Raw genomic sequence first — 15,887 nt, 5'->3', positions numbered from 1 at the left:
GGAGGCAATGGTTCTGTTATCAGAATCGCTGTTTCAGTGGTAACTGCATATCCTGTTTGTGTTTCACCATTTATATAGTATTGGGAACAGTCCACAAATAGATGTAAGTCTGCATTGGGGAGGGGTGTGTCAGAAATTGGGGAAAAATTGGATGTTTCAAAGTTCATTAGTTCAATACAATCATGGTCAAAAGGTGAAAAGTTGTGGTACTTTCTATTTCCCTTTCTTGACACTCCTCATCACCACAAGTGCCACTAGGAAAGGATTCTTCTTCTACCCTCTTTTGTAGCCTTTCTGCAGCAATGTAGCTGGGTTGAAAACTACATCTTTTAATAGTGAAATTTGATTGTGTGAGTAGCGCAACAATATTTGGTAAGTCTGGCAGCTAAGTGTTTAGTTTGAGTGTGATTAATTGTTTCTGATACTGCTTGTGATACTTGGGTGGTTAAAGAGATTCTAAGACTATGTCAGGAGATTTTTCTAGTAACAAGACTGCTGCTCTAACAGATTTTACATATGTGGGAGCTGCTCTGATCACAGGATCTAGGTTCAAAGAGTTATACCCAAGAGGCCTTTGTTTATCTCCATGCGTCTAAGTGAAAACTCTGTATGCATGTCCTTAAACTTCATAACAAAACAGATTGAATGCTTTTTCAAAATTTGGTGGTCCCAAGGCAGGGGCAGACAGAATGTCTTTTTTTCCAGCTGATTTTGAGTCATAGCAAAAAAAGAATACCCTTTCACAGCACCTGATTGATTAGCAGCCGGTCTCTACCTAATGGTGTCCACCTGCACCAATCAATACATTCACACTAAAAAAGAAGGTAGAGCTCCCAGCGCTCAATTTAACCATATAAAGTATATAATAAGTGTCAAATCTTCTAAAAATGAAGGAGTCCTGTGGCAGTATCAATGTTAGCCAGAGATTGTCAATTTGTTCCCGTCTGTGGAAGTATCCGAACTTTTCCCTTTAGACTGGCACTTACTTTTCAACCTCTTGTGCCGTACCTCAAATGGTTTCTTTACAATCACTCAGCACATATGGGTATACTTTCACCAAGGGGAGGAAATCCCATCAGTACATCAGCGGCAGTCTGGACACCAAAGCATGAGAAAGATTAAAAGTATACATATAAAGACCAGAAGAAGGAAGTATTCCCTATTATGGGCACACTCGGACTATGTGACAATGTTCTAAAAGTCAAATATCAGCAGTGATATTTGACCACTAATATTAAAATATAACTTTTATTTGTTATCTTAAAACATCTGCGAAAATATTGTGCATGTGAGAACAAGTGCAAAAATAATAAACAAATGTGAAATGAAACTAAAAATTCAGTCACTGCTGCCTTATCATTCTTCACTCTCTCAAGTGTTTAGAATGTATCCATATTTGTTGCAATAATCTTTTCCTTAATATCCTAATAGAAACAATGGTATCCTTTAAATGTACCTCTGTGAGAGCTGTTTAGGGCTGGGTTGTCATTCTTAATTGACAATCTCTCTCATTCTTGGTAGTGTGCACACCACTATTTCCAAGTGTAATAATCAGACAATATCATGTCCTATCTGGTACATGTAATTTGTCCTACATTATCCAAAATACCTATCTCACAGAGTTGTCCTTTGTAGCCCCTATTAAATAAATAAATAAATAAATAAGGAATTCCTCATATGATTATCTTCTACTGTATTGTCAACCTTTGCTTGAGATCACCTGACCAATAAGTTATATTACGGATATAATATCGTGCCAGTTGTGGTGATACTAATAATGGTCATAAACATGTGACACTACTAAACTAATTAGATTATAGAAACATGCTGTTTTTGCATGGTTATATTCTTGATCTTAGTTCATGTCACATGTATTCTAAGGACAAAATATGTTCTCTGTCAATTGTTCAGGAGTCTTGCCGGTTTGAAATAAACCCTATATAACAACAAACACTGTGCTATTAGGCAGCTTGTGCCCCCTGATCATGGCTTATATTCCCACATCCACACTTTGTCTAAATATTTATGTCAGTTGGAAGAATGTGACACATATGTACTTAGGGTGTGTATCCACAGTCACACCTTGATCTTAAATCTCTCCAGCTAGAAAGGTATGGCGGTAATATATTGCTATAGTGCGTTGTATCATGTAATGATAGAAACAGAGATAATATGTTGTCCTTCTCTCACGTACCCCAGCTTATACCTGCTGGTCGTGGCTTATGTCTACAAACCCACACATATAATCAGGGGTCCAAATAACATTCCCATTCAAGGTAATAGAACTGTGTCCCACACAATAACTGGTATTTGAAACTCAAGCTAAGTTCTTAATGTTAGTAGAGATGTTGACAATACAAAGATGTGGCGGCTACATGTTTGTGACACATTATACACTATCCATTATAAATGCTTTTCAATAATATTAATATGGTAATAGTGGATAGGTATATCTTAATATAAAGATGTCGTGCATTTCAGCATGCACCCATCTGCCGCGGCTCCCAGCTCCCAGGTTATACACAGTGTAATCATCGTCAGTGCGGGACCGCCTGGGGCACAGTTTGTTAGAGCCGCAGACTATAGCAGCATGCAGCCACTGACCGCCGCCTCCCGTTTCCCAGGCTACACACACCTCTGGCGGTGTCCGTCAGTGTGGGGCCGCCGGATGTATGTCCCGCTGCGGCCGCTAACCGCCGCCTCCCGTATCTCAGGCCACACACATTGCTGGCACTACTCTCTCAGGCAGGGAATTCCAAACACGTATTGTCCTTTCTGTGAAAAAACCTTTTTGCCTCAATGTGCGGAAACTCCTCTCCTCTAACCTAAGCGAGTGACCACGTGTCCTCTGTGCTGAACTTATAGAACACAGGTCCCTCCCAAGCTCTGTGTATTGACCCCTTATATATTTGTATATGTTGATCATATCCCCTCTTAGTCTCCTTTTTTCCAATGTAAACAGGCCTAGCCTTGCAAGCCTTTCCTCATATTCCAGCATCTCCATGCCCTTGATTAGTTTGGTGGCCCGCCTCTGAACGTTTTCTTTTTGTAATATGGTGCACAAAATTGCACACAGTATTCAAGATGTGGCCTCACTAGTGATTTATATAATGGGAGTATAATACTCTCGTCCCTAGCATCAATTCCCCATTTTATGCATGCTAATATCTTATTAGCCTTCTTTGCTGCAATTATACTTTGGGTACTGCTGCTTAATTTGTTATCTATGTGAACCCCTAAGTCTTTTTCCAGTACATAATCCCCTAATATTACTCCATTTAGTATGTAGGTGTAATTTTTGGTCTTGCCCTCACAGTGCATTACCTTACACTTGTCTGTGAGGAATCTCATTCTCCATTTTGCTGCCCATGTTTCCAGTTTAGTTAAGTCGTTCTGAAGAGACTCAGCATCCCCCTCCGTATTTATAACCTTACACAATTTGGTATCATCTGCGAAAATTGACACCATGCTCTCTAGACCTACTGTTAGGTCATTGATGAAAATTTTGAACAAAAGTGGTCCAAGTACAGACCCTTGTGACACACCACTTAGTACTTTAGTCCAATTTGAAAATAATCCATTGACCACAACGCGTGCTCCCAATTATCTAACCAATTCCTGACCCAAGTGCATATTGTGCTCCCTAGCCCTATTTCTTGTAATTTATAGATAAGACGCATGTGTGGTACAGTGTCGAAAGCTTTGGCAAAGTCTAAAAAGATTATATCCACCTCCTTACCCTGATCCAGGTTTGCACTTACTGTTTCATAAAAGCCAAGTAAGTTGGTCTGACATGATCTGTCCTTCACAAATCCATTTTGGTTCCTTTTAATGACCTTATTTGCTTCATGGAACTTTTGAATATTGTCCCTTAGAATACCTTCCAATACTTTCCCCACTATAGATGTAAGACTAACTGGTCTATAATTTCCTTGTTCAGCTTTGCTCCACTTTTTAAATATCGGCACTACCTCCACTATATGCCAGTCCTTGGGAACCATACCCAATTTAACGGAATTCATGAAGATCACAAATAAATGTCTTGCTAGTTCAGCGTGCACCTCCATAAGAACCCTCGGGTGAATTCCATCGGGATCAGGGGACTTATTAATCTTTAACTTTTTTAATTGGTCACAGACTACCTCCTCACACAAATAAGAATTTAGCAGTGGGACATTATTTTTGTTGAGATTTTGTGTTAGACCCAGCATTTGGACCTTTCTGGTAAATACTGTTTAAAAAAAACTTGTTTAGTTTGTTTGCTGTGTCATTATCATTTTTGATTAAGACTCCCCTCTTGTCCTTTAAAGGGCCTATACTTTCCTTCTTTAGTCTCTTATTGTTGATGTACTTAAAAAAATTGGGATTCGCTTTGCTTTCCTTTGCTACTAGTCTTTCAGTTTCTACTTGAGCCGCTCTAATTCATTTTTTACACATTTTGTTACAGTCCTTATAGTGTTGAAATGACTCTGCATCCCCCTCAGATTTGTATTTTTTTAAATGCTTATTTTTTTTTGTCAATTAATTCCTTTATATTTTTGTTAAACCACATTGGTTTGGGATTTTTATTCCTTTTTTGTTGCTGGTGGGAATAAATTGACGAGTATTACTAATTAGCAGTGATTTTAATACATCCCATTTCTCTGTAGTATTTTTTCCTTGAAACAGAATTTCCCATTCAATATCCCTTAATGCTTCCTTTATCATGTCAAAGTTGGCATTGCTAAAGTTTAGAGTCCTAGTTGAGCCAGTATAGGACTGCCTATGAAAACTGATATTTAATGTGACCATATTGTGGTCGCTGTTACCTATGGGCTCTCCTACTTCAATATTTGATACCAATTCCCCATTGTTAGTTAATACCAGGTCTAAGATTGCATTGTACCTAGTTGGTACCTCGATTAATTGAACTAAGTAATTATCATTTAGCGTGTTTAAAAACATATTGCCCTAGCAGTATCACATTAATTGATTTTCCAGTTTATCTCAGGATAGTTAAAGTGTCCCATCACTACTATATCTCCTACTCCTGCTGCTCTTTCAATTTGGTTCAGTAACAATTTCTTGTCAGACACATTAATACCAGGTGGCCTGTAGCATAACCCCAATAATAACTTCTTTATTCCTTTACCCCCGCATGCAATTTCTACACATAACATCTCAATAGTTCGACAGGTGTTGACATGTAGTAGCACCTTTGTGGTATACATCATTCGCTGTCCTTGTGGTCTTCTCTATGTAGGGAAGACCACAAGACAGTTTAAGGAGCAGATGGCGCTCCACAGGTCATCCATCCGACATGCCTTAGAGGGTGGAAAGGATGCCACAAATCAACCTGTGGCCAGACACTTTAAATTGCTGAACCATAGTTTGGCCACCTTGAGATATAAAATTATTGATGCACAACCCAAATGATTAAGAGGTGGGGATCGAGGGAAAGCTCTCCTGCAGAGGGAGGCAAGATGGATACATGGGTTGAACACCTTGGCCCCTAAAGGCCTTAATGAGCATCTCCCCCTCAATTGCTTTTCATGATTGTCTATAACGGCCCTCGGGTTGTGATTATGCAGGCCCTAATGACGATTTGTTAATATATGTGTGGTTATGTATAGACTATGCATAATTGAGCTTTGACTTCCAATTGGTTGTTTCATCATGAAAGTAATCAGTATTTATGATTTTGTATATAATATGCTTTGTCCTTGATTTATCTCTTATTGTCTGCCAAAAGAGTCCATGACATTTGTCCCTGAAGTTGGTTTATATGTTTCTGATGCCCAGCGTGTTCACACATTTTGTCTGTTTTGTTTATTGGTTGCTAGGTTACAGTCCGAGCTGCCGGGCGCACAAGAAGTGCGCGACGCCGTCTGGTGCCGTCAGCGGACCCGGCGCCCATGACGATGACCCGGCTGCATGAGGTGGGGTAAGTGGCTATTTAAGTGTTTAGTGTTTCTTGTACGTTTATCCTTATGACGATATTAAAACATCGAAACGTTGATATTTAAACCTGTGGCCGCTGTGTCCAGTATGACTTGAATTGAAAAGCCTGAGAGTGCCTCTGCCTTTGTACAGTATATATATACTGTATATATATACATACAGAGAGAGAGAGAGAATATAACTCATCCTGCCTACTGTACACAAGCACTCTTAGTGTTAGGTGCGTCTGTGTATAGAAGTGCTGAGCTGCAGCATTTGCCAACTCCATTCGTGCTAATCTATGATGCGTGAGTGCACCAAATATACAAGTGGTTGCGCCTAACAAGACGTGATTGCAGTAAAATGTAGCCACGATGAGCCTATGTATATTCTAAAAAGAATGAGAAAATTAAAGCATTCTAATGTAGTTATGATAGTACTTGGAAAAAGTATTAAAGGATTAAAATAAAAAGTTCATCCTTCCTCAAGAACCCTGTAAAAATGTGCCTAACTCATTTGAATGTACACTGGGCAGAGGGCTATATCCCAAATCTTCTCTGTTAGCACATTCAAATGTTCATTGATATGCTAGCTTCATATGTAAACAAGACAGGATATCCCCACATTGTAGCATAATAAAATGTTTCAATCAATACATCACACATAAAAAGAATACAAAGTACTCAAGTAAAAAAGGTGCCCAATAAGAAAAAAAAATAGCTTATCTTAAGGTTCCAAATGATAACAGGAAAAGAAACATCAGCAGTAGTAGGAGAGGATGTGCAGCAATAGAGTCCCCCAATGCATTGCATCACTTACACCCAATCAAAGGCTGACTTCATCAGGGTCAGTTTAGACCTGTCTCAGTCTATACATTAGTTTCAGTTTGCCTGGTAGGATCGATCATCATTAATCATATGCCATGAGCACATGCCAATGTCTCCTTAAGATGCATTCGTAAAATATACTACAGTATGTCCGAGAAATCCACAATAAATTATGGAAGTATTATGACTGTTGTGGATTTTTGTTAGTATTTGAAGATATTTTCTTCCTATAACACTTTTCTATTTCTCCATTCTTCTTCCATCCATTTACCATTATATCAAATGTTTTATGAATTGGGTTAAGCTTGGAGACTTTGTTATGAAATCATTGTAATTTGAACAATTTCTATATAAATGTGTATACTGGCCACCTGTCATGTTTGAAAGCCATCTACTATAATGGTAATTGGATGCATGTAGATAACTGTTACGGGTCCACAGATTTTGTGAACATTTTGGTCTTTTTTAAGGGTGTAAGTTTATCCTGGCTGCACGGAGGCAAGTTAGAGTTTGGTGCCCCCCTCCACACCCCATGACACAAATGAAAAACAAACATGGAGTGTGTTTGAATATGTGTGTGTGAATACATATATAAATATAGTGATTAAAAAGTCGCAGTACACAATTTTGTTTCTCAAATTGAGCAGGAAATGGGAAAACTGAATACTCCAGTAAGGTATGGGTGAGGTGGGCTATATTTTAGTTTATGTACTGAACATGGGCACCATCTTGAATCTAAGTCAGGTTTTTCAAATGGAATGGGGGTCGTGTAACATGCCAACAACATTGGAAATTGCTGAAAAATTTATTGATGCAAACAGATTTGAAATAACAGTTATTTTTCAACAGTTACAAGACTTTCTTCGTTGCAGGTAACTGAAGATGGCTTTGACAAAAGAGGAGATAATTGAGGTCATTTTGATGTCTGGAGAATGAAGTATCCATGTCATAGCTGCAGATTTTAACAACTGGTCATTGGATTGGCTGATGTGGTTCTGTGGAATGGCCACTCAGATCACCTGACCTCACACCACTTGACTTTTATCTGTGGGGTCATTTAAAGCAACTCATGTATGCAAAGAACATAAGAAACAGACATCATCTCCAGCAACACATTGAAGAGGCATGTACCAGCATTTCTTTGGAAATCCTTCTGCAAGTACATGATGATTGGATCCAGTGGCTTTGAATTTGTGTTGACCAAGAGGGACAACATGTTGAACACATTAAATGACTGTCCTTTATGGAGAACAGTTCAGCCTGTAATTACAACAAAAAAGTGTAGTAACTCTTGAATCATAACTACTATTTCAAATCTGTTTGCAGCAATAAACTTTTATATACACATTATACACCACAATAGCAGTACTCCTTATACTATCTAGTACTGGTGCCCCTTACACAGAATCCCAAATGGAATGAGTCAGTATTAACATTAAGCCACAGTGAATGAGCCGATATTCCAACATAATGAGCCAAAATTCACATTACGCCACATGGAATGAGGCAAAATTCACTATATGGCACATGGAATGAGCCAAAATTCACAATATGCTGCACAGAATGAGCCAAAATTCACAATAGGTCACACAGTATGAGCCAAAATTCACATTATGCCACACAGTATGAGCCAAAATTCACAATATGCCACACAATATGAGCCAGAATTCACAATATGTGACACAGTATGAGCCAGAATTCACATTACCCCACACAGCACAATACACAATTCAGGGAGAGAGAGAGTTACAGCAGGGACAGAGAGAATTACAGCAAGGACAGGTAGAGTGACAACAAGGACAGGGAGAGTGACAGTAGGGACAGGTAGAGTGAAATCCGGGACATGTAGAGTGACAATAGGGACAGGGAGAGTGACAGAGGGACATAGGGAAGCCGGATAACATTACCTAATGAGATGAGCAGCGGAGGTGCTGAAGGGACTGTGGTCGGCAGCTGTGCAGAGTGGTATAGTCGTCGGCGGTGGAGGAGCCCATGGGCAGCGGCAGTGGTGATGGTGAGAAGGAGGCCTTCCATGTGGTGGCATTGAGCAGAAGACCTTTGGTGTGGTGGTGGTGAGGTCTCTCTGACGAGTAGTCAGTTGCAGGCGGTGGTCAAAGGCGAGCAGCAGGCAGGGGCAAATGCAGGATCTTTAAAGAGGGGTTTCCCAAATGTTTACATACAAAGGGGGAGAAAAAAATGGCAGACACATAATGCATGGATACATGGCAGGGAGGCAAAGACAGAAATATGGAAAGACAGTTGTACAAATAAAATAGCAAATGCACACAGAGGTGGAGAGGAAGGAACTGACATACTGTACACAAACAGGAGATAGATGGAGAAAAAAATGCACAGAGGGAAGAAATGGGAAAACACCAAATTGGGAAGTGTAGGTGAGTGGCATAGTTAGAGGGCAGAGTGGCTGGCACAGACAGGACAAGGGCAGAGAAGCTGGTGCAGACAGCACAAGGGCAAAGAGGCTGGCACAGACAGGACATTGGCAGAGAGGCTGGCACAGACAGGACAAGGGCAGAGAGACTGGCGCAGACAGGACAACGACAGTGGTTGGTGCATACAGGGGAATGATTGACAGGCTGCCACAGTAGGGACAGGCAGAGAGGATAGTGCAGAAAATAGTAAAATAGCTGGTATAGGCTTGAGAAGAGCAGATAAGGATTATCATACGCTGTCACGACAGAGGATGAGCAGAAAAGGCTGGTGCAGATAGAGGATGAGCATAGAGCCTGGAACCAAGAAAGGGAAGAAAGGCTGGAACATAGAGATAACAAGCAGAAAGGCTGGTGCAGAGAAGATGGGAATGGAAGAGAGGCTAAATCAAACAGTGGATTAGCAGAAGAGCTGGCACAGAAAGGATTAGCAGAGAGGTTGGTGTAGAGGAAGGGAAGAAAGGCTTGTGCAGACTGAGGATGGGCAGAGGGGCTAGTAGAGAGAAATGGAAGAGAGGCTATTGTGGACAGGATAGGCAGAAACACTAGCGCAGCAGCAGGGTAGAGATGCTGGCGCAGACAAAGGATGGGTGGAAATGCTGGCACAGAGGAAGGTCAGAAAGACGGGCATGGTGACAGGGAAGAAAGGATGGGCAGAAAGGCTGGCACTCAGAGGATTGACAAAAGGGTTGGCATTGACAGAAGAAGGTCAGAAAGGCTGGCACAGAAGAAGGGAAGACAGGTTAGCACAGACAGGATGAGCAGAAAGGTTGGAATTGAAAGAAGATGGGCAGAGAGGCTGATACAGAGAAAGGAAGGGAAGAGATGCTGGCACAGAGGAGAGGATAAAAGCAGAAGGCTGGCACAGAGGAGAGGAAAAAAGCAGAAGGCTGGCACAGAGGAAAGGAAAAAAACAGAAGGCTGAAGGCTTGCACAGAGGAGAGGAAAAAAGCAGAAGGCTGGCACAGAGGAGAGGATAAAAGCAGAAGGCTGGCACAGAGGAGAGGAAAAAAACAGAAGGCTGGCACAGAGGAGAGGATAAAAGCAGAAGGCTGGCACAGAGGAGAGGATAAAAGCAGGAGGCTGGCACAGAGGAGAGGAAAAAAGCAGGAGGCTGGCACAGAGGAAAGGAAAAGAGCAGAAGGCAGAAGGCTGGCACAGAGAAGAGGAAAAAAGCAGAAGGCTTGCACAGAGGAGAGGAAAATAGCAGAAGGCAGAAGGCTGGCACAGAGAAGAGGAAAAAAGCAGAAGGCTGGCACAGAGGAGAGGAAAAAAGCAGAAGGATTGCACAGAGGAGAGGAAAAAAGCAGGAGGCTGGCACAAAGGAGAGGAAAAAAGCAGGAGGCTGGCACAGAGGAGAGGAAAAAAGCAGAAGGCTGGCACAGAGGAGAGGATAAAAGCAGAAGGCTTGCACAGAGGAGAGGAAAAAAGCAGAAGGCTGGCACAGAGGAGAGGATAAAAGCAGGAGGCTGGCACAGAGGAGAGGAAAAAAGCAGGAGGCTGGCACAGAGGAAAGAATAAAAGCAGAAGGCTTGCACAGAGGAAAGGAAAAGAGCCAAAGGCAGAAGTCTGGCACAGAGGATAGGAAAAAAGCAGAAGGCTTGCACAGAGGAGAAAAGTGCAGAGAGAGTCTGACATGAGCAGTAACAAAAAAAAGTACAGGAAGAAATGTACATGTTACAGGAGAATCTGATATGAGACCAGCGAGTGTCAGCAAAGTGTGGTATCCTGGCATGTTACTGTACCTGAGCCAGCTGGACAGTCTTTCAGTTCTCTACAGGGCTCATAGCAGCAGCGTGGGCCAAATACAGGAGGAGAGGGGGGAGCAGAGCAGGAGACACTTTGTAGACATAAAAGCAGCCTGGCTAATCTTGCTAGCACACTCAACGGCCGGACATTTTCTTCAACCTGTCTCCAGGATGCCCACTGCAGTGTGCAGCTCAAAGCTTGGAGGGAGAGGGGTACGGGACTGCAGTGCTGGGCAATTCCATTGTTCAGGGGCATCAAATGGCTGCGTGCCACGCCAGCTCCGCTGGTGGCTTTCTTGGTAACTGCGTGATTTGGATGATAGGGAATTGGCACAGGAGGGTTTCTAGGTACTTAATGAAAGAGCTGCACACTCTTTTATTTAATAAAAACCCCATCCGCGTTCAGGGGAAAGAAGTGCTGGTATGTCATACTGACACATACCGGCCCACTTCGACCATTGTGTGCTGCAGTGGAGGCTAAACTGTATAGGCAAAAGCCTTTCTATCCCCTATTGCAGGCATTAACAGGGTTCCTGGGACAGAGCCAGTTAACTCTGCAGAATCAGTGGGTGGGTGCTTCCCAGAGTGAGTCATACAGGTGCTGCTGTACTTGCACGTGCCCTTTAAGGCTTGGAGCCCGGAGGCAGGTGTCTCCATTGCCTCTGGGAGTTATGTTCCTGGGTCTTTCACTTTTCTACAAATATTGTGAGTTCCAACAAAATTGACACTCTATTCTTATTCCATGGGTAATATCCAGATTCTTTTTGTTCTTATTAATATATGTGTGTTTGCAAATTAAACAAGATTTTGCTATCTTTCCATATTATGATTATGTTGTCAGTGTGACAAGCCCATAATGTTAGGTTTGGGAAAACTTTTGTATTGGTCCAACTCTTCTTTACTGTTGTGCTAGAAAAATATTTGCATATGATGGAACAAATGTTGCACCCATAGCTGTACCTTTATTTTGTATATACAACAAATATAATTGTCTCATAAAAATAAGGTGACTCCTTTTATAATAATGTCTATTTGTGTTTGTTCCATTCATGAGATCTCTTCAAGAATTTTCATTAAATTATCACAACCTTTGATATGGTCCATACAGGTATAAATACATTTTATATCATATGTTGTCAAAAGGTAATCTTCCTTTCATTCACAGTCTTCTAAGTTTTTCCAAATATCTGTCATGCACGAAAGGTCAAAATAAATAAAAAATATTTTAATTAGAACAACACAATGTTGATTATCAACTCATACTGTTTAAAGCGTTGAAATTTCAATAAGTTGTAATATCATTAACTGAGTCATAACATTTAAAGGTTAAACAGGGCTTATGGAATAAACTCTGGAACATAAAGAAGTTCTTATAAAATGTTACAATAGGAGTAAAAAAAGCTGCAGTGGCAACAGTGTAATAGATATACCAGCTGTCTCACCAGGCATAGGACTTTAGGGTCACACTTTAACTACAAAAATCCTGTGGATTGCACTTAAACATCAGAAAACACTGCATTGAAACATCCTTTTTGTGTGCATTTTTTTTTATCAAGAATTAGCAAACGTGGCTCTCTTTGTGTACACAGCTTTATATGTGCAACTTTTAATGCAGAATGTTGTGCAATTGTTCTGCTGAGATGTATGACCTCAGCAAACTCACGCACCTACACTCAGTGATCTTCCATAATGATACCATGGATTTTTGCCACTGTATCTAACTTGGTGATCTCAACTGGGTGTCCGGAGCATGCTAAGTCTTAATTGCAGGTTTGACCACATTTAAACTTGTCTATCCAGAAATAGACAGTCATCAACACAGGAGTAAAGTCATCATGAACTTTGTCTAACTCTGCTCTGATATGCACTAATGTCGGCTTATTTAAATAAAAGTGTTTTATCACAGAATTTGTTTTTGATCATACTTGTGGCAACTACTAAACGGCTCACTTCAAACCACAACCAAAAGTGAACAATGCTTCACTTCTGGCTGTATTTCAGCCTGGGGGGGTTAAAAGAGTAGAACTTTGCAGGCATCACATCACCAAAGGGACTGTAGTGCCATCTCATAGAAATGTACTACACTTATCAAATCACCCTCAAAAAAGCAACAGAAGGCCTCCCTGAGTGTTGCAGCCAATTACAGGCTGCAGTGATTGATGGTAAGAACAGGTGTCACAATCCCGCAGAGGATCCACTTTACTTACATGTTTTGGCCCCAGGATTACCTCTTCACATGTGCAGAGTTCTGCTGTGGTCACGTGGGATGCTGGAAGGGATCTGATTGGATCTCTTTCAAGAAGGATATTGAAAGAAGCCCATAGGATTTTTTAGGGTAATGACAGCTTTTGCTGGTGCCAAAACCAAAACCCAGTGCCAGGGCTTAGTACATACTGTGTAGTATGAAAAATGTGAGCAAAATAAGTTGGCTGCATTTTCCCTAAGAACATCCAAACCATTATCTGAATTCAGAAACCACTGGCCAGGCAACAAATAACATTTCTAGGCATACCTTCTGGAATGGAGTTCAGATGAAAATAGTTAATTGTTCTAGCAGATTTCCTGGATGGGATCACAAGTGTCTACAAACGTGTTTTGGAGAATATTTGAGTTCCTCACTTATCTCCCTGCACCAGTGATTCCGTGAAATAACCAATGTTGACTACCCTACAGATGCCAATCTCACCGATAGTACATGTCAGGGGTCTAACAACTATATTTAATTTCATGTTCTTATCGGTGCACATTGTGGCAATGTTTGTTTTTTGAGACATTGTTATTTCTTACATTTATGCACTACTCCTGGCCTGCTCTATTATTTAGGCAATTGACATTTGCATTGATAGAAGTTATCGCATGTCACTGAAACATAAATTGCATTGTAAAATACCATTGAGAAATTTAATTTTATAGTCAGCGGCCATGTTGTTCTTCAGTAGCCATCTTGCTACTAACTTAAGCTTATTCAGTAACAGAATCTTATAGGTAACCAACCAGCTTTAGCAAGAAATTTTAAGAGGAACTCTTTAGTAAGAAACTGTGAAAGGAATTAACCCATGCAATGTGCTATAAAATATGGAACTATTTTACAAGTAAATCAGATAATCTTGAAATCACAAAGTTCTCCTGTGTTTATTCTCTTCAGCTGGTTCTGAACTCAGACCAGGGGTTCTGACACACATAAGAGGTCACCTAGCCCGATGACCCACTGAGTGTCCAAGGTTGGATCCCACAGTTCCAGGAGGTTCCACTGAGATATACTACTCTAAGCCAAGGATAAACACAGTGGGGTATATTTACTAAGCTCCCGATTTTGACCGAGATGCCGTTTTTTCATCAAAGTGTCATCTCGGTAAATCTCGGTCATTTACTAAACACTAATCACGGCAGTGATGAGGGCATTCGTAATTTTTTGCTAGTTCAGGTAAAAAATTACGAATGAATACACCATCGGTCAAAACGCGGCTGTTTAAGTATGAATCTCGGTCATTTACTAAGAAGTGCAAAGCAAAAAAACACAAAACACTGCCGTGAAAAATTACAACTCGTAAAAAAGTCCTAAAAAAAAACAGACCTGCTTTTTTTATCCGTGATTTGAGATGCATGCAGGGATCCATGAGATCCGTGCATGTATATCAGTGGGAAGGGGTGTGAAAGTGCTTATTTTTGCTAAAAAAAATTGCGTGGGGTCCCCCCTCCTACGCATAACCAGCCTCGGGCTCTTTGAGCCGATCCTGGTTGCAGAAATATGGGGAAAAAAATGACAGGGGTTCCCCCATATTTAAGCAACCAGCATCGGGCTCTGCGCCTGGTCCTGGTCCCAAAAATACGGGGGACAAAAAGAGTAGGGGTCCCCCGTATTTTTAAAACCAGCACCGGGCTCCACTAGCTGGACAGATAATGCCACAGCCGGGGGTCACTTTTATACAGCGCCCTGCGGCCGTGGCATCAAAAATCCAACTAGTCACCCCTGGCCGGGGTACCCTGGGGGAGTGGGGACCCCTTCAATCAAGGGGTCCCCCCCCCAGCCACCCAAGGGCCAGGGGTGAAGCCCGAGGCTGTCCCCCCCCCATCCAATGGGCTGCGGATGGGAGGGCTGATAGCCTTTGTTGTAAAATAAAAGATATTGTTTTTACTAGCAGTACTACAAGTCCCAGCAAGCCTCCCCCGCATGCTGGTACTTGGAGAACCACAAGTACCAGCATGCAGCGGAAAAACGGGCCCGCTGGTACCTGTAGTACTACCACTAAAAAAATACCCAAAAAAAGACAAGACACACACACCGTGAAAGTATAATTTTATTACTTACATACACACATACATACATACTTACCTATGGCCCCACGCAGGTCGGTCCTCTTGTCCAGTAGAATCCAAGGGTACCTGTTGAATAAATTATACTCACGAGATCCAGGGGTCCAGGCTCCTCGGCAAATCCAGGGTTAATCCACGTACTTGCCAAAAATAAAAAAACGGTGTCCCGACCACGAACTGAAAGGGGACCCATGTTTGCACATGGGTCACCTTTCCCCGAATGCAAGACACCCACTTTGCCTTCTGGCTAAGTGGGTTTCTTCAGCCAATCAGGGAGCGCCACGTTGTAGCACTCTCCTGATCAGCTGTGTGGTCCTGTCCTCACTGACAGGCAGCACACGGCAGTGTTACAATGTAGCGCCTATGCGCTACATTGTAACCAATGATGGGAACTTTCAGCTCAGCGGTGACGTCACTTTAGGTCAACCGCAGGGCAGAAAGTTCCCATCATTGGTTACAATGTAGCGCATAGGCGCTACATTGTAACACTGCCGTGTGCTGCCTGTCAGTGAGGACAAGAGCACACAGCTGATCAGGAGAGTGCTACAACGTGGTACTCCCTGATTGGCTGAAGAAACCCACTTAGACAGAAGTCAAAGTGGCTTTCTGGCATTCGTGGGAAGGTGACCCAT

General features: G+C 41.8%; 1 protein-coding gene across 1 annotated transcript in view; it reads right to left on the bottom strand.

Moving 5' to 3' along the window:
* Positions 1 to 15,887, bottom strand: part of LOC135043679 (vomeronasal type-2 receptor 26-like) — a 75,672-nt gene that overhangs the window by 45,286 nt on the left and 14,499 nt on the right. The window contains exon 2 of the mRNA XM_063955145.1: positions 7,844 to 7,985. Coding sequence (XP_063811215.1) covers positions 7,844 to 7,985 — 142 coding nt within the window. The remainder of the gene's footprint in view (positions 1 to 7,843; positions 7,986 to 15,887) is intronic.

The sequence above is a fragment of the Pseudophryne corroboree genome, unplaced genomic scaffold, assembly GCF_028390025.1.
Source record: "Pseudophryne corroboree isolate aPseCor3 unplaced genomic scaffold, aPseCor3.hap2 scaffold_874, whole genome shotgun sequence".
NCBI lineage: Eukaryota > Metazoa > Chordata > Amphibia > Anura > Myobatrachidae > Pseudophryne > Pseudophryne corroboree.
This window is presented reverse-complemented; position numbering and strand designations above follow the sequence as displayed.